An 18,372-nucleotide genomic window follows, 5' to 3' on the forward strand; every position below is an offset into this window, starting at 1 on the left:
TTTAGTGCCATCTATTGAACGGTATTTGAATTTTGATTAGATGTCTAAGGGCTGATTTAGACGGCGCGCGAACTCGCATGCGATTTTAGTTACATTGCGGACTGTTAGTTACGTCCAATTCAACCGATCGATCAAAACCCGCAATGTAATGAAACTCGCATGCGAGTTCTCGCATCGTCTAAATGAGCCCTAAGCCAATGGCTCGACCACGTTATTAGAATGGATGAGGATCGCGGCGCTAAATGGGCATACCTGAGACGCTCAGGCATCGCTAGGGCGATGCTTTTGAAGTGAACTTGCGTGATCTCTTAGTCCTAGTAGATAACTGGCGTGAGATTGCGCAGGATCGAGACAACTAGTGTGTACATATTTAATTACACAAACGGGTCTACCGCTATATAATTTAACCATTGTGTTTACCTTAAATTCCGACGTTTCAGCTGAGTTGCACCAGCTGTGGCCAAGGAAAGACTCAGTCTGGTGTACAAAACGCGAGAGTTTAAAGTGTTATATAACTAGTGATGTGTACTCGTGTCGAAGGCCAAGACTCATTTTGGATCGCTGCTTCATTAATTACAAGCTTTTATTTAGTTTCACCTGTCCCGTTGTCGGTCTGTAATCAAATCTTGCAAGTTAAATTTGATCCACCTCCCGGTTTCCGATTGAGCTGAAATTTTGCATACATACGTAAGTCGCGTGACAATGCAATATTATGGTGTCATCGAGCTGATCTGATGATGGAGACCAGAGGTGGCCATAGGAACTCTGTGATAAAACAACGAAACCTAATTGTGTTTGGGTTTTTTAGAATTGTCTCGATGAGTATTAGTTGCCTGTGGAAAGAAAAGTACAGTCAGCGATAAAAGCTTGTACCAAAAATGATTTTTTTTCCAAAAACTTTTAATTAAGTAAGTAAGTAAGATGTCTAAGCGCCATTCACGCCATGCCAACTAGCATTAGCCCGCTTATTGGCGGAACACGATTTTGTAAACACGGTCTTGTTTTATTTGTCAATGGTACAACTCATATGTTAACGTATTTAAATAGTACACGACAATATTATTGAAAGGTTGATTAATGTATAACGTAACCGTGTGACACTTGAAGGCAATGAAGCATATGTAATGATTGTGATTTTTATCTTGAATGCTCTGAAGCTCAAAGCTCTGGCTGTTTCAAAAAGATTAATATATTTTTCTATATACTTTCAGTTTAAATAGTTGCTTGTTTTGAGACTTGTAATGGCAAACGAAATACAGCCAGCATTGCATAGATAAGCAAAAGTGGGCAAATACGAGGGTCGCACTGAAATATTCGGGAATGGGACACTTAGAAATAACATAATAGAAACAGGCATATAATTTATAAAAATGTAACTCTTTATAAAACTTTTAAGGTATATTCCATTTGGTTGTCATTTGTATTTAAGAATTACTGGCAATTTGAAAATTGTATGTCGAACATTATTTGAATTTTTGGCCAAGTGATTTTTCGGATCATATTTTTAAACGGTTTTCAATATGCCCTCAGCGAACAAATAAAAGTTACAATGGGCTTCTGTTATTTTTTTATGAACTAGAGTTCATCGTACGCTCGTTTGCAGTTAAAATTAAATATGAAAGTCACTTTCATTTTATCCCATGGGTGATCTTAAAGAAGCATGTCATTCCAAAGCGACGTCAAAAATTAAAATCGCATTTGTGCTGTTAATTAAAAAGACTGCCAAAAAAGTTGCATATCGGCAGATTTCGACATTCCTAAATATTCATATGACAACAGTAAAAAAATCTTTTATATATATATATATATGTAAAAAAACTTCAATTCCGTTGGCTACTCCACGAATTTCATACAAAACCACTAAGGCCCCAAAATCGCCATACAAAAAGGACTTTGGGATTATGAGCCGTGTGCATTACAGAATGATTACTTTCAAAAGAAAATTTATATGCGTGGTCAGTTTGAGTTTAAGTATGTATTAAAATAAAGATTGACCGTCTAGATGCGACAGTTTTCTCTATTCCCGACATTTTCAGTGCAACCCTCGTATATCGGACCGTTATTCCTATGTTACCAAAAATTGCCTGTCACGTTCAATTTGACGCTGACTACTTATACATCAAAACATATTATTTTTTAAGTAATAAATATATCTTGCAATATTCGCTGCTTGCCAGCCTACAAACTGTGCTGCCACATTTAAAAAATATTAATATTTTTGAAGGTAGTTCAATAAACAACAAGACATGTTTCTAGAGCATTCATTAGAGGTAAGTGAGAGCATATAATTGTTATAGAAGTGTAGAGCTGTTTATTTTTGTACACGGCGAGCATGCATATCAGGGAGCCTTAGGAAGAATATATGTCAAACAAAATATATTTTGTAGTATCCTTTCCTATATTCTTCGTAGTCCGAAGTCAGAACACAGTCAAGAAGTATGAACATGTCACATTCTCAAAATGAAATCACTCTCTTAATATACCGATAAGTTTTTCATTTTGGCTGAGATAGCCGACCGATGACCGAGCTTATATAAGGCGAGGTCTACCTATCACCAACGGGATGCCAGTATGGCAAATACAGTAACGGTCGATGCAGAGGTAGTATTTTTGTCAGTTTAGTTTTTGACAAAAATAGTATGGGAAAAAAGCTATTCCGCTTACTAACTTTGTCCCTAGAGCGTAAGCAATAGAGCTCATGAATGTGCGCGGCCATACACATTTATATTAATGCATATTCATATATCACCTTGACTGTAGACAAAAAGTACAAGACATCTTTTAACATAAATAAATAAAAATCTGCTCTCTCGGGCTACGCTTATCTTTACCTTCCAAAGTAGCTCATTGCCTTTCTGTGAATCCACTTCTCTCGCCTGCACTAATGGCGGGTCGATGTACTAAATTCTTCGTGCTAATCGTCCTTACTTTAATTTTAATCTGCATTTGAACGTTTTAAAAAAAAAGTACATTTCAGCCATGTCTTCAAAATATTGACTTCTAGGGCTCATTTTACTCAGAATAATTTGTACATTCACGCCTCATACATGAAAAAATGTGTCCCAAGATTTCCTTTCCAGATCGTCACATTTTTGTATGAATATTTTTTTTATTTGTATGAACGTGACGTGACGCACTGGAAAAGTATTATTTCATACAAAATTTTGGGACACATTTTTTCATGTATGAGGCTTGAATGTACAAATGATTCTGAGTAAAATGCACCCAAGAAGTCAATATTTTGAAGACATGAATGAAATGTACATTTTTTTTTTATAAAACGCTCATTTCACACTAAGCTAACTAGAACCGCTGTAATTTACTGTATTCCTAAACTGCGTTGTGCTTGCTTCCTCTAAACTAAGTACCTATATATATTTATACGATAATTGTGAATTGAACATGTGTCCGTCTTGCAATTGTAAATGTGCTAACGTGTCAATTATTTCTGTGTTGTGTGCTGCACTGTCACTTTATATTTATATGCTAAATCGCACTCAAGTATATATTATATGATTTGTATGTTATACCAAAGTGCTTTTGGAAGTTGATAAAAAGCTGCAAAAATAATTGTTCATATTAATGTGTATTGTAAGCATAAATTACATAAACACACACTCCCATACAAATTGGCACACAAAGACAATTTACGATGTTGTAACCGAAATACACATAGGTATTATTGCTACGTGTAAGCCGTTTTGAATTTACTTTCTCATTGTCACATTGCAACTGGTCACACTAAATGTATTGGCGCCTAGCCAAGGTGACAATCGTAAAGTGTAATTCTATAGAACTTGCTAACTATGTAAACAAACCGCCATATTGAAACTGTCACTGAATGATGATTTCAGTATGGCGGTTTGTGTACATAGTTAGCAAGTTCCATAGAATGACACTTTACATCGACAAACGCCGATCGAAAAGAAAAAATGTATCGGGATGACTGATGGAACGAATAGTCACTTAATCATTTCCATACATTATTTTTCGAGTTTTCTATCAATGATTGTCACTCGGATAATTCCCTGTATCAATTATTTATTTTTGAAACTTTAATAACGCTGCCTTGTCTATAAATTTGAGTGAAGTTTAGCCTGTGTGTCTGCATTGAATCACGCAACTTAGACTTACAGATCTTCCTCTAATTTAACTTAAAAGTAGTGTGATGAACACGGGTCAAGATGGACGTATTCGATAGTATTTTTAGTAGATTACGATTGACGAGGCATTTTTGATGGTTGATATTGTGCATGTATTTTTATAGACTTGTCAGTTGCATATTGACCTTGTGATCGTGTTATCGTGAATCCTGTTACAGTACGAAATTATGATAATTCAGTATGAAACTTAGGTAACGTTGTTATGCATATCCAATTAAAGTATTTCAATGTACAGCAGACCTGTCTATGTCGCAAACCAATATTTTTAATCGCAATCCATTTGAAAATGGCTTCTCTAAATTGTAATATCTATCGATATTTATGACGATACGTATTCAATAATATCGACTGTAAATATTTTGTTTCTATTTGCAATTATATGCGAATCCCAATTTTAGCCACTTGATTCAAATTGTCAAGAAAATGTACTATTTGTAGTAAAATCATCAGCAAATAACGCCAAACCTCCAGATGTATAAGTAAAAGTGTATAGATCTAAGGGTTTTATTAGTGTAGCCGTTTGAACGCTAGCGTAGAGGCACTTAGGTAGAGAGCGAGAGTCAAGACTGGGGTGCGAGGTGTGACGAGGCCGGTTCCTAATAAGAAAAAATAATGCTTTATCGGTAGGTTTACTCGAATGCCACGCTGGTACCAAAAAACGGCGGGAGGAGTGAAAAAGCTTCTTATATAGCTTGAGTTTCAACTTCAGCACCCAAAATCTGTTGTCATAGTCGCCTGGACTAATCGTCTATCATTATTTTTCCAACTCATGACAGAAGTAAAATGATGCGTTGTGCCAAGTGTGGCATTAGCTTTGTTCAATATTAATTTTACTACTTAATAATTCATTTTATTAGTAGTCCAAAGACGAGTAGGTACATACCTACCTAATAATACAACAATCGTTAGCACATGAGATGATGTTTTTTCTTTATTTACATTGGAAAAAAGTAACAATGCTTTAAAAAAACTGATTAAATCGGGGGTTTATTTTCATAAACTGGCAGGTTATTAATACCTATCTAGTTCATTTTTACGCGACTTTCCAGCAGCTACAGTATTTTTGTTAATAATTGTCATCGGCTCTATATGTAGGTGCGTTACTGCGGCTTCGCACGCCCTCAAATGTTTTGGAGAGAAACAGTCAATGTGCCTACGATGTACATACATTTTATAAGGCCTAGACGGGGCTTTCGCGGCAGTCGCTAAGTAGTACATAGCTGTAAGCATGGCATTAGGTACAGTTGCCGTTCCGATATATCTGATGGCGACTATTAGGGTATATGTGGTATGTTTGCCGCGCAAGCCTTGTGTATATCAGTACCTACATTAATTTTAATCATGTAAGTAGTGTAATTTGGATTATGCCATCTAAACAGAATCAAGCTTTTTATTTCACTAAACTATTTTCAATATAAAACGCTTATTTTCACCGCTTGAAGCTTTGCAAAAAGGACAGGTGATATATTCGTAGTAATAGAATAGAGGTAGAGAGAGTATGTAGCAGATGTTAACACACGGCAATTTTGCAGAGCTTTATTTGTTAAGTTTCACAAGGTGTAGGTACCTAAGTGAAAACTAAGTAGTTAAAACATAAAACATGACTAAAATTAATATGTACCTAATATTTACGAATTGGTCTGGTCTACCTACCTCTTTTCTATTTGACTACCATCGTATGCCTGGGTGCCTATAGCCAAGGTGAAAATCGCTTGCGCTACGCGGCTACGACAACGAAACAATCTATCACTCTTCCATATTAGTGCGACAATGGCAGTTGCGTTTCGTTCGCTACGGAGCGTTAGCGATTGGCATGTTGGCTACGCACCCTGATTATATTTTTTTCTTTCTCGATCTCGATATTGGACCACTTTTGAACAATGGACTAAGAGACCTGACATAAACAAATCTACGCGTACGCGATGACGGCATTATAGTATATTTTAAGGAGAACCTTGGCCGCTCCGGTATAATTATCTGATGGAGACTAGATGTAAATATAATGTTTTGACATGTTCAAAAGTGGTAAAATTTTCCGGACAAAATACCCATAGTTGGAAGCATGAGGAGTTGCCAATGCGAATTCATGTTGTTCTGCCTCTTATCCGTAAAATATGTGCACAGACATATGTGCTTTCGACGGTTATTTCATGCTGATATATGAAAGGATTTACTTTTAAGCCGCCTTCAAATACTGGTTATTTAAAATTGTGATTACACTTTAACCCTTTGAACGCTTTATGTCATAAACTAAAACGACCCTCACACCTCAAGGTCCCGAGCGCAAGCGAGCTAATGTAAACCATACTTGGATGTGTGAAGGTTACTTTGACAGCGTACGCCATAACACTTAGTTGTCCTTGGCGCTGTGGGCACCACTAGTTACGACGCCTTTAGGTGTTCTTGGCGTTCAAAAGGTTATAAGACCTCAATTTATTTGAATGCTACTTAAAACTCGCTATTATTTACTTTATATTAAAGTATTATCTTAGGCTAAGGTCGCCTTTTCGTCTGGAAGCACGTCCATGATATAGGCAGCGAACGTTATCTTTACTTTGCTGTTAATATTGTCATAGTGAAAAGGGAAAAGTCGTCCAATTATTGACGGAAAGCATTTTTTCGTAGATCCTCAGTGATATTGTTGAGGATACTTTTTAGGAACTTTGCTGCTTGTACCTGATGACTCTTTTTACTATGACGCATGCCGGTTGCTTCATGTAATTGAACATCGGTCTAGAATACCAAATTTATAATTGGCAATATTTTTTATATCATAAGTAAGTATAAGACTAGGTTAGTGAAACGGGGACGATCCCACTTCTGATACTCGTGAACTGTTTAGAAGCTACGGCTTATGTAACCGATTTTAGACTTTAAAATGAATGCAATATAGTTGATAATTGGTTACTTAAGTACGTTTTAGACTGTATATCACGGTGTTAAGCACCCGTCCCTTTTATTAAAGATATGTTAGAAAGGGAAAGATGCTGTCACCGCACCGTGATATTTTCAGCCGTGGTCCCAATGGAAATAATGTAAGCATAATCTGCCGACATTGTAACTACAATAGCGTGCTTTCTGTGTCCTACTACTTATGTCTGCCGTTTACAATAGATACAGTAGTTAGAATTATTATCACTACACGAGCATTAGGTACAGGTTTTGTTCACTGTTACTACATTTAAATTCTTATACATATATGCACATACTTCTATGCAGGGGTGGTACCTTTTCTCTGCACCTGACTGTACACATATTTATTGACTGAAAAAAAGTTACTCTAATATGTCTACTAATTAGGCTCGATTAATTTTATACGTTTGTTAATTGGTTCGAATAGCACAAAGAATTTATATATTTTGTCAATGATACTTTAGCTTCATTTTGAGCGTATTGCATTACGCACAATTAACAACAATAACGAACTGATTAACGTTATAAATGGCGGCGGCAGCTGCAAAAGAAACTGTCAAACTTTTCAAATTATAACGAACAAACTAATATGACGTTGAGAGGCTTCGTATGATCGGCCCTAAGAAATATCTTTAACTTTTCAAACAAAAGTTTCATATTCAGCTAATAAATGTATTAGCAGTGAACTGAACCTTCCATAACACTTCCAACGATCAAAATTGTATTGCCTTGAATCTCACCGCGTTGTGTTATTAATAATAAATAAATTATTACGTATATGTGCAGACATTTAATCAAACTAAAAAGGATATATGTACTTTGAATCTCATTTTATTCCAAAATTATTGTAAGTGCAATATTATGATTAGTTGTATAATTATATTAATTATGTATCTACTAGTTATTTTTCTATTATTGTATCGTCAGCAAAATGTTATAACCTTAATGTTGAATCATTTAAGGGAGTATTCTGCAACATTATTAACTATCAAAAAGCATTCGATTAAATACGGTACACTGTACTCTCCTTCAAATTGCGATGGAATTGAAATTCTTAAAGTTAAACATTTTGCTGGCATAATTTCTTCCTTGTAACACACTATTACTATTACAGAAATGTGATGACAAGTTTTAAGTACATGAATTAAAGTAACATACAGTTGTTGTGATGTTGGAAATCATTCCCATTAAAAGTACATTTTACACATGAAATTGTTTTTATTTTTCTGAAATTTCCTGTGACTCAAATCTCCTTAGGACTTAGTAATCTAGTAGAAAAATTATTTGATAATATAAATACGTAAGTACATACAAAACTTAAAAACTAAAACCCGTTCTGAGCCATGCGGGTCCAAAGGTCCCCATCACACTTGCAGCGTAATAGTAATTGAGTAACGCACTTCGTTAATAAAGTTAGTTAAAACTTCTTCGTCATTCCATCAGACACCGTCTGTTCCAGTGCGTTTATGAGTATAGTATGACGTCCTGATATGAATAAAGGTTCTGAAAATAAATATGATTTAATGAATAACCAAATTAAATAAATTATTTATGAACTGCTAAGCCGCATACGACTTTTTAGAGTTACAATTGCGACTCTTTCAGTCACTCATTAGGCCAATCAAATTAACATTTGTGATTCTTTACGATTTCTGAAACGCTGATTTATTCTGCTCTTTTATACCAGAGTGCTCTTTACACAATGCCTTTTTACCTGTAGGTCTCACTACAGTATGGCTATGGCTGTTAACAGTCAATACCTACTTACACGATTTGATAGCAGAGCAGGTTGATGGCTTTAGGACCTAAAAAACCAGTGACTTAAATTAAATATTTATGTAAGGCTCACCTCCAGGTCTACGTCCTTTAGCGCTTCTTCAAGCGCCAGTATCGCCGGGTCGTCAGGGCCGAAGACACAGCACTCGTCCTCCAAGAACCGGTCTATCTTCCGCAAGAACTCTTGGCTCGGAAACGACTCGAAGGGAATGGAAGGGGGAGGGCTGTCCGTCGTGTCCGTGATCGACTGGAGACTGAGACTGCAAGAAACGTAAGTAATTGTAACATACCTTAGGGCTCATTTTAGACGATGCGAGAACTCGCATACGAGTTTCATTACATTGCGGGTTTTGATCGGTCGGTTGAATTGGACGTAACCAACAGTCCGCAATGTAACTAAAATCGCATGCGAATTCGCGCGCCGTCTAAATCAGCCCTTATTCGTAACCGTGAACAGAGTGATTCAGAACAGAGGAGTTATGAAGAAATTTGACATTAATGATGACATTGTCACACTTTGTGATTGCGAATTCCACGTAGAGTTAGCTTGGTCCGACCCTACTGGATTTGTGTATACAGTCAAACTACGAGTATGAAAGTTGATAAACAAACACCTAAAGTAAGAAAGATATTGCTGATTATTACCACAGCGTCCTTTAATTGTTAGGTAGGTACTTCCCCTAAGGGCCACTTGCACCATCCCAATAACCCGAGGTTAAGCGGTTAAACCGTTAACTTAGTGTCAAATTGTACTGGTAACCATGGTAACTCCAGGTTTAACCGGTTAACCCCGGGTTAGTGGAACGGCGCAAGTAGGCTATAAGGGTAGTATTCCACCTTTCTAATTTCTTTGTCCAATGTTCGACGACCGGTCTGGCCTAGTGGGTAGTGACCCTGCCTATGAAGCCGATGGTCCCGGGTTCGAATCCTGGTAAGGGCATTTATTTGTATGATGATACAGATATTTGTTCCTGAGTCATGGTTGTTTTCTATGTATTTAAGTATTTATATATTATATATTACGTATATCGTTGTCTGAGTACATACCCACAACACAAGCTTTCTTGAGCTTACCGTGGGGCTTAGTCAATTTGTGTAAAAATGTCCTTAATATTTATAAAAAAAAAATGTGTCTGGCCCACATTTTGGTTAATGAGAGAGTGAGACGCTATTACATTGGACAGATGGAATACCACTCTAAGTAAGAAAGATATTGCTGATTATTGCCACAGCGTCCTTTGTTAGGTACCTACTTCCCCTAAGATAAAGAAATACTGTGAATAAATTTATCACTAATTAAAAAACGAAGTTAGTAGTTGCTCATTTTCCTCGTCTTTTTAATGTTTATAGTATACCTAAATGTTGGATACCTATTAGTTCATTGGTTCTTTAATTACCTATTATTTACATGAGTAACATAAGAGTACAGTACTTGCAATAATATGTTACTCGACGAAGGCCGCAAAAATATCTGACAAGATCTTATTTGTGGTGCCATAAGACCGTGTCACATATTTTTGCGGCCCTCGAAGAGTAACATATTATTGCAGGTGACTGTACATACTTACTAGTGTAAAATACAAAATATAAGGGCAATCTAACTACTAACTAACCTGTTCAGTGTGGCGATATGCTCGGGTGGAAACGCGGCCCAACCGATCCTCATCTGTTCCCAGGGATCGCTTAAATCCAGCCGCTTGTACTGGAAACCAATTACAATCGTATTATTGAACTAAGCCTTTAAGAGCCAACAGGAGTGGTCATTCCTCCATACAAACGTAGTCCTCGTTTTCCTCCGTGGTTTTTGAAGCTAGAGCAATGATTTTTTCAACACAGATTAATATTGTCAATATCTGTGTCGGACCGTTTTGCTTTTTTTGATATTTTTGTTTTTTAAGGCGCTAGAGCCCTTCAAAAACGGCCAAAATGGCCTAATAGACTATGCCGCAATGAGAGGCGTGGTATTCAAAACTGATATCAATTAGCCAAAAAAGCAAAACGGTCCGACACAGATAATTTCATAATCATTTAGATTTCCAAATTTGGTTACGATTGGTTAAGTTTTGGGGGAGGAAAAAGAGGACTACGAAACCTCGATTTTTGTCATTTTTACGCAGGATTTTTCGCCTCAGCTGCAGTTGTCCCTATCGCACTAATTTTAGGGGCGGAGTCAAGTTTCTAAATACGTACACAGCCAGAAAAGTGATGGGCAATAGTCGACATTTAATGTCGATAATCTAGTGATGTAAGAAGTTATCGATAAACCGTCTTGTGTGAAAATATCTAGATCCTAAGATACAAGGGGTTTTGGGTTGAGAGTAGGGAACACATTTTTGTAGTTATGATATACAATCTATTATGAACTTTTTGATTCTAATATTTCAAATTAGAAATCAAAATCAAAAATATTTTATTGCATGGTTAAAATGGACTGGAGCAATAGCTATCTGATGAAAGATTTTAACAAATCCGGCATTAAGTTAGCTAGTTCGCTCTCGTAGTTCGGCCTCTGCCTCTATTCGAAGATTTTGGTCGAACAAGTAGTGCTGCCTCCCTGAGGATCTTTTAATTATTACACCTCAAGTACATAGGTATAGTGAATCTACAACTTTTCGCGTCATTGTGATTAATATGTATATGAGGAGGAAAATGTAGTTAGGTAATAAGTTTATGTAGTTAGGTATGATTATTTATTAGGCAGTTGAAGTATCTGAGAGACGGGAATGTTGCGCCATTTAAATTCTTAATTTCTAGCAGTTAATTGCATGCTCAACTAAATGAGGCTCTCAGCAAAGGAAAAAAAATAGTCACGTCTCCAAAATTCCTAATTACAACTCACCCGTGTATACCAATCATAGTCAAACTCCGAACCAGTCATGGCCCTCGACAGCGGGACACTAGAATCCGTGCTAAGGCTCCTAGCGTCGTACTCTTCAGCAACTGACGTAACTGTGTCCAGTGACCTGTCGCTGATAGGGTCTGGCTCCCAGATGTATGGGGTCAGAGGTATTTCTGGGATTTCCAGGTCGTTCACTATCTCTGAACGGTTCGAGGGAATTGATGCGAGGAATGTTTGAAACATATTCATCTTGTTCTAGTCTCAATTATCTTACTTATGAATGAAAAATGTCTATGACTGAACTATAAACTCAGGATTACCAGTACAGTACTAGGTACTATCTAGGTAGAACGGTAAATAAGCTCTTTAATGTCGATATCAAAAAGGATAATTGCAAACGCGTCCAAAATCACGTCGACACTCAAAACTTCTTAACTTATTTCACAACAATATCGGTCGCGTTCGAGACAGTCTGACAGTATTCACGTAGACTCTGAGTGCAGGAATTTCGCAAGTTGCAGGGAAGTTGCAGGGCTCTGTGACTCACATTCGGATGTAAGGGCTGTGTGGTTGCGATAGATGTTTGATCGATACGCGACGGTGTTTGCGTCGGCAACAACGATTGAGTTCATTCACAGAGTGAGATTTTCTTTCAGAGACAGAGACCTCTGAAATAAAGGTTAAATGCTATTTTTAATCCTTTGTCTCATTCATTTGTATGTGGCTACATGACAGTAAGTGTGGTGATTGAAGCTTGAATAGTCCGTTACTACAATAAATTATTACACAAACAAGAGAAGCGATGAATTGAATACATGTACTTGTCCTGACTGTTTTTAGAGAATATTTGCATCATACTGCAGTTTAGATAATGAATACAAAGAAACTGAATAAATTTACATCCGTTCCAACGAACGAATCACAAGCATTGACGTATATATTTCAGGACTGGCCTTACGGGCAATAAGAATGGGGCCAGTACAGCGGTGTGACACCGCTACAACGCGACTGGTTGATGAGTTCGCATCACGCACGCGATTGGTAGATGAGTTCGCATCACGCGCGCGATTGGTCGCAACTAGTTGCGTTAGACTGCACGATTGGCTCGAATTCGGGAGTCACACCGCTAAACTAGTACCATTTTTAGTGCCCGTAAGGCCAGTCCATAGATGTAATACGTCAATGATCACAAGCATATATGGAATACCTACATTTTGCTTTAAGGTATTCAAACTATCACTTTTATTTTATTACTTTTTCAGTTTAATTCAAAGTAGAACTAAGAGTTCTACTAATAGGCAGGTAGGTAAGATAGTTTGTAGGACTCTACTTTCTAATTAATTACTTAATGACACAGAGGTTTTTAAAATCTGTGAGTACTCATACTCAAAGATTTCTTCGACTTCTCTTCACTAACAGTGGAAATAATCATTTCAACATGATCGAATGCATAAAAACTGATGAGGATTAAATAACTCAATGTGTTGCAAGTATTTCAAACGAATTGAGTGAAATTAATCTACATCCGGACCGCGGTGCCAAGAAACGATAAGAAAAACTCCCATTAACACGTTGGCGGCGTCAATAAGTAGTCGTAGCTATTCTTATCTCTCGTCCGACAAATTGCACATCGCCAGTCCAAATAAACAACATCGAGAAAGACGAAAAAACTATGAATTAACTTAATTACCTAGGTACTTATTTGAACTTAGGAAGTTATGGAGTTAATGTTGATGTTAAGTTAATGTTATGGAGCAGCACTCAAAAATATGCGGATAAAGGCCAAAGATAACTAGGACATAAACATGGAACATTAATATTACACTAATAGCATAGTAGAGTAGGTACCATGAGCGACTTCAATATTCTGTATATAAACAAATGTAGGTATAATAACACTATCGCAGTTTTTAAACGAAATTATGAATAGCAATAGCTATGTTTAAATATAAAGATAAGATGTGGGATCAAATAGAGCACATAATACCTGCAAAAGAATTTACGTACTAGCTCTACAAAACATTCTGCTTAAAGCAAAAAGTCGTATCCGTGCTCGAAGGACCAAAAACATACGTCTCTTCCATTTGAGAGCATCGATCAAGCGCACGCGCTGTGTTATATCCGTAAAACATATTTATGTTTTCTGATGAGACCTTAAGAACTGAACAACAAGTGTGATTTTCCAATAACAGTGTAATTTTAGTGTGTTTATGACTAGTATTGATGGCAGAGTGCCCGAAACCCGCACAGTGTCTGACCGACGCTCGCCGGAGCCATTGTGCTGTACTTACTTGCTGTATTAGTTTCTTGCGTCCTTGCACTTGACTTAATTTCATTACCGACGCGGAGTGACCATGAGACATCCGATATATATAGGACCGTGTAGATTTTTTAACGTTTGTTAGCGCGAGCGTGATATGTAAAGAAGTAAACATCGTAGTGTCAGGCATTAGTGAATTATAGTAATTTCTTAAAATTTTCGACTTTAGAACCTTTTTTATTGAACATAAAGTTTCTACGAATGTGTCCGGAAATATCTACAAAATGTGGCTACCGACGTAACTGCGCATCGTAACGTAACAAGCCGCGGGCGCAAGCGAGAGCGACAATGACATATATCCGTCGCGCTTCCATAAATTTCCACAATATCAGCTGATATCTGAACGTCGGCCGCGGCGGACGTATCCAGTCTACTCTAGTCTCTCCACTCAGTGATGCCGCGATAGTGATACACTATGGAAGTGCTAAACGCGTCGCCCTCGCTCCGGCAGCGCGGCGTTAGTGCCAGTGAGAATCATGAGTTAAACCAGTGTCCCAGTGTCATGTCTCCGGAAACCAAGCGGCTGCTCCCGCCAACTACGGAGACCATCATGACCAAACCCTTCCCCATTAGAGGTAAGACTAAAAAGTCTCAAAACCAAGTGACTACCTTGAACTACTGATACTTAAAAACTTAAAAACAATAGAAGTCTTTAAATCGACTTGGCCAAATCGGTTTGCAAACCGAATTGGGTTTAAATCGGAGTCGAGTCGACTTATATACTCGATTTGACCCATCACTACTAAAAATACGCGGAATGAGACACCTGGCGTTAGTTTTAAAAAAAATCGCTGCTTAGGCCTTGAAGACTAATCCTTTTAGCTCGTAACTAACGGACTTTTTTAAACCGGTTAGTAAATACAATAGATAAGCTGTTTGTTTACGTGCAATGAATAAACATCTGTTATTTACGATAGGTAATGTTACTTTGTGGTTTGTTAATGAACTGGGATGGCACGTCTGTTATGGCTGCAAAAATGTAATTGTCATAATCGACTCTATATTCAATATATTCACGCTTATTTAATCTACTTTACAAAACAAACTACTAAAAATTGGTTTATATGACTTATTGTTATTGAACTACCTCTTTTTTGTGCCAACATAACAGGTGTGGCTTTCCATAAGAGAAGGGTTCATATGATCCATGTGCATAAGAGGGCAATGGAAGAGTTCCTTATGTACATGAAGCATAAGGACCATTCTCTGATGGATTATATTAGGGACTTCCCGTGATTTAATGATAAACAAATTAATCGTGTAGGTACCTTACCCTATTGGGATTCATTCTTTTACAACGCTTAGTGGGAATAACCCGAACTTGCGAGCTTTCAGAGCGATGGGACTGGTGTTCAGAAAGGTGGCAGCAAGTGGCAGGTTCGAGTCTTATCATACAGGGGGTATGCGTAACAGCATTACCACATCGTTAAAAAAAAAGGTTCGAGTCTTGTCCGAAGCACTGAAGTATTTTTTTTTTTCATTTTCCTTTTACGTTTATTTTTTAAATCATTTAGTATGCAAATATGCTACCTAAAAACCACTTAATTGCTCTACTTACGAGTATTAATCAAAAAGGACTTTTAAACATATTTGTTTATAACTTTTAACGTTTTTTTTTTGTTAGCCTGGTTAAGTGTCCCACTGCTGGGCAAAGGCCTCCCCTCGCTTCCTCCACTCAACCCTGTCTTTTGTAGTTTTAACGTTAAATCATAATAATCATTATCATTACCACATAAACCTACCGGATTTCACAATAAGTATATATAAGTAGCCAAGTAACTTCTGGATTGAGCTGATAAGTGATAAGCCATAGTTTAACTATATACTGGGCTTGTTATATTTATATTTTGATCGTGTAACACGTGATCTTTGAGATGACCTGTTGACATCTTATAATTATGCTAGTTGATGGACTTGTTATAGGTACTGAACTGTTAATATCCAGCTGCAATTATTATTACTAACCTATACAGGGTGGCTAACGCTGTGACACGGTACGAAATGGAGTGGAAATTAAATTCTTTGACTGTACCTATAAAATAGTATACTTTGAAATAGTTAGAGTAACAAGAGAGTGAAGTAATAGTATAAAATTATAAATGTTTTCGACGTAAATAAAATAATTTCAAAATACAAAAAACAACTGTCAAGTCAATTCAGGAGTAACATGTATTACTATCACCTGCTGCTGTTAACTGACAGTTAGTAAACCTTATTACATCATACGGAAAGGACAATAAAGGACATAAGGTCCACCGATGGACAGTTAAGAGTGATGCTGTTTGTACATTATGACGAGTAACAATATTTAAATACCTACTTACACGATTGTTTATTGTACAATGTACATTAAATTATTGTTCATAATTTATCTGGGTCACGTATTTAATTGAACCAGAGACAAATTGAATTGCTAATGAGCTACCTGTATGTTTTGGTAGAGCGAATTGATAAATGCATATCTAATAGAGCCAAACAATTATTATATTTTATTTTATCAATTATACCTACTGGTACTCCATTTAGAGTTTTAGAGAAATTTTTCGACGCATATATTTCCATCCTGGTCAATTAAATAGAAGGCATGTTGCTGATTTGCATTTGTAGCTACTTGACGAAGTCTGCGCTGCGGTAAGATAAATATTATCTTACCTATAAACGGCATAATTTAAACAAGACCAAAGTAATCCCATAAGTGTTCCGTGAACAAAGTTTTGCACGGAACACTAAAACAGAACGTGTATTAAAGAGTAGAGATTAAAAGTTTTCAGGGTTTTCCTAGTTTCCGATAGTGAAGTACTTAGTGTACTTAGAGACTAATTTGCAATGAAACCACGTCAGCACACACATCACACGCCACAGCCACGACATTTACACATGACTCAGTCAATGGTTTGGTCATGAACGGGATCGCGCCAGTACGGCGTGTTCAGATTTAAACTCCTCACTAGATGTTCCATAAACATTTTGACTGCTCTGTTCGTTCATCTCCAATATATGTTGGCCTCTAGACAAGTTACAACTATGTATAATCACGGATCAACTTTCGACTGGTACACCTTCGTCAGTGAACTCGGAAAGCGTTGTGAAAAATCAGCAACTATATTACATAACACCATATCTTTCGCAGCCTCGTATAACTCTTGACAGGTAAAATCAACCATAAATTAAAGTCATTAAGATTTAAATTTGAATAATAGTAACTGACTCGTTACATCGCGTGGACGTAACGTAAACAGAGACACGAGTGACGCGACAATGTCTACGAGGAATAGTTACATAAGGCAAATATTGTGTAGATGACAAGTTTGATCTATTTTGTGTATTCTGTAACGGCATGGTAGAGCTGGCGCCAAGTAACAGCGAAAATCTATTTCTACTCGGGTGAAAGAATAAAAAATATTTTAACGAATGAAATTGCAAAGTTAATCATGCAATCGGTACATGTACATGCACAAATTTCTAAAACATCGACAGTCTCTACCAATTTTTTACTTAAGTATACATAGTTGTGATATATATACATTTTTTTTCTATATTTTGTGTAGGCACTATAAAAATATTTTTTCACTTCTCATGCTCAAAAAGTGCACCTTTATGTCGTGCGTAGACGACATAAAATCGCATTTTATGCTCTAGAGCATAAAGTAAAATCATCTATTACGACCCTTATTGACTTAGCAATAAAGTCCAAATTCTGCCATATATACAAACTGCCAGCCCTGCCGGCGCGCCCCCGACCGGCGCTCTCCCGATCGGCGTGCCCCGCGCCTCCGACCGGCCCAAGAACAATTTTCTTTAGTCTTGAATAAATACGTTAAAATAACCTAAAATATTTGATTTTTTGTATATTTTCCTCGCAATCGAAGTGAAAAGCAGAGTGTACAACAAGGGCATAAATGTCCATTTGTAGCCTCGTCTACTATTTTGAAAAAAATTGCCTCGGGTAAAATGGGTCACTTTATGCCCTTGTTGTACAATCTACTATTTTAATCATTTAAATTTGCATATCGACATGAATTTATACTTAAACCAACATATTAGCGAATAAAGATAAACGACATAATTAAGTACTTACCTAACATTCTCTAACAGTGGCACAAAAAGAGATGTGTCTTTATATCTACTATGTAGAGTATTGTAGAGGTATTTGTAAAACTAAAACTTGCTGTTTGTACCACCAACCTATGTACATAGGGTGTGTCAATTTATCTAAAATTCATTATCGGTCATTAATTTTTTTTGGCCGAGCCTACCGAATTGACAGCTACTAATACCTAAAGCATAAGGAAAACAAATCGATTAAATTCCTGACAACCAGACGTAGACACTAAATAATGATAACAACTTTTGATAACCAG

The 18,372-nt window shown here is 36.8% G+C and overlaps 2 protein-coding genes and 1 long non-coding RNA gene across 6 annotated transcripts in view; 2 read left to right on the forward strand and 1 right to left on the reverse strand.

The window, feature by feature from the left end:
* The first annotated feature begins 3,144 nt into the window (after positions 1–3,144).
* LOC134796263 (uncharacterized) lies at positions 3,145–7,016 on the forward strand. The gene is made up of 2 exons (XR_010144909.1): positions 3,145–5,663; positions 5,696–7,016. It is a non-coding gene; the product is annotated as an uncharacterized LOC134796263 (long non-coding RNA).
* A 1,487-nt stretch (positions 7,017–8,503) lies between these two features.
* LOC134796299 (uncharacterized) lies at positions 8,504–14,246 on the reverse strand. The gene is made up of 5 exons (XM_063768383.1): positions 14,176–14,246; positions 11,692–11,960; positions 10,466–10,554; positions 8,926–9,112; positions 8,504–8,579 (listed from the first exon to the last, which is right to left on the reverse strand). Exons 2-5 carry the CDS (start codon positions 11,938–11,940, stop codon positions 8,541–8,543), a joined length of 564 nt encoding a protein of 187 aa, XP_063624453.1. The 5' UTR covers positions 11,941–11,960; positions 14,176–14,246; the 3' UTR covers positions 8,504–8,540.
* A 124-nt stretch (positions 14,247–14,370) lies between these two features.
* LOC134796289 (6-phosphofructo-2-kinase/fructose-2,6-bisphosphatase) overlaps positions 14,371–18,372 on the forward strand; it is a 36,682-nt gene continuing 32,680 nt past the window's right edge. For 2 of the 4 annotated variants that reach the window (XM_063768356.1, XM_063768360.1), the window contains exon 1: positions 14,374–14,586. In XM_063768356.1, coding sequence (XP_063624426.1) covers positions 14,427–14,586 — 160 coding nt within the window. In that variant the 5' untranslated portion in view covers positions 14,374–14,426. Of the gene's footprint in view, positions 14,587–18,372 lie in introns of all 4 variants that reach the window. The other 2 variants (XM_063768357.1, XM_063768358.1) reach the window with 2 other exon arrangements.

Source organism: Cydia splendana, chromosome 13, assembly GCF_910591565.1.
Source record: "Cydia splendana chromosome 13, ilCydSple1.2, whole genome shotgun sequence".
In the NCBI taxonomy this organism is placed as follows: Eukaryota; Metazoa; Arthropoda; class Insecta; order Lepidoptera; family Tortricidae; genus Cydia; species Cydia splendana.

Excerpts from the sequence above, each read along its gene's own strand:
- LOC134796299 (XM_063768383.1), bottom strand. The coding sequence starts at position 11,940 with ATGAATATGTTTCAAACATTCCTCGCATCAATTCCCTCGAACCGTTCA. Across the intron at positions 9,113-10,465 it reads CATATCGCCACACTGAACAG|TCTCAGTCTCCAGTCGATCA; the intron begins GTTAGTTAGTAG and ends CGTTTCTTGCAG. Across the intron at positions 8,580-8,925 it reads TAAAGGACGTAGACCTGGAG|AACCTTTATTCATATCAGGA; the intron begins GTGAGCCTTACA and ends ATTTATTTTCAG.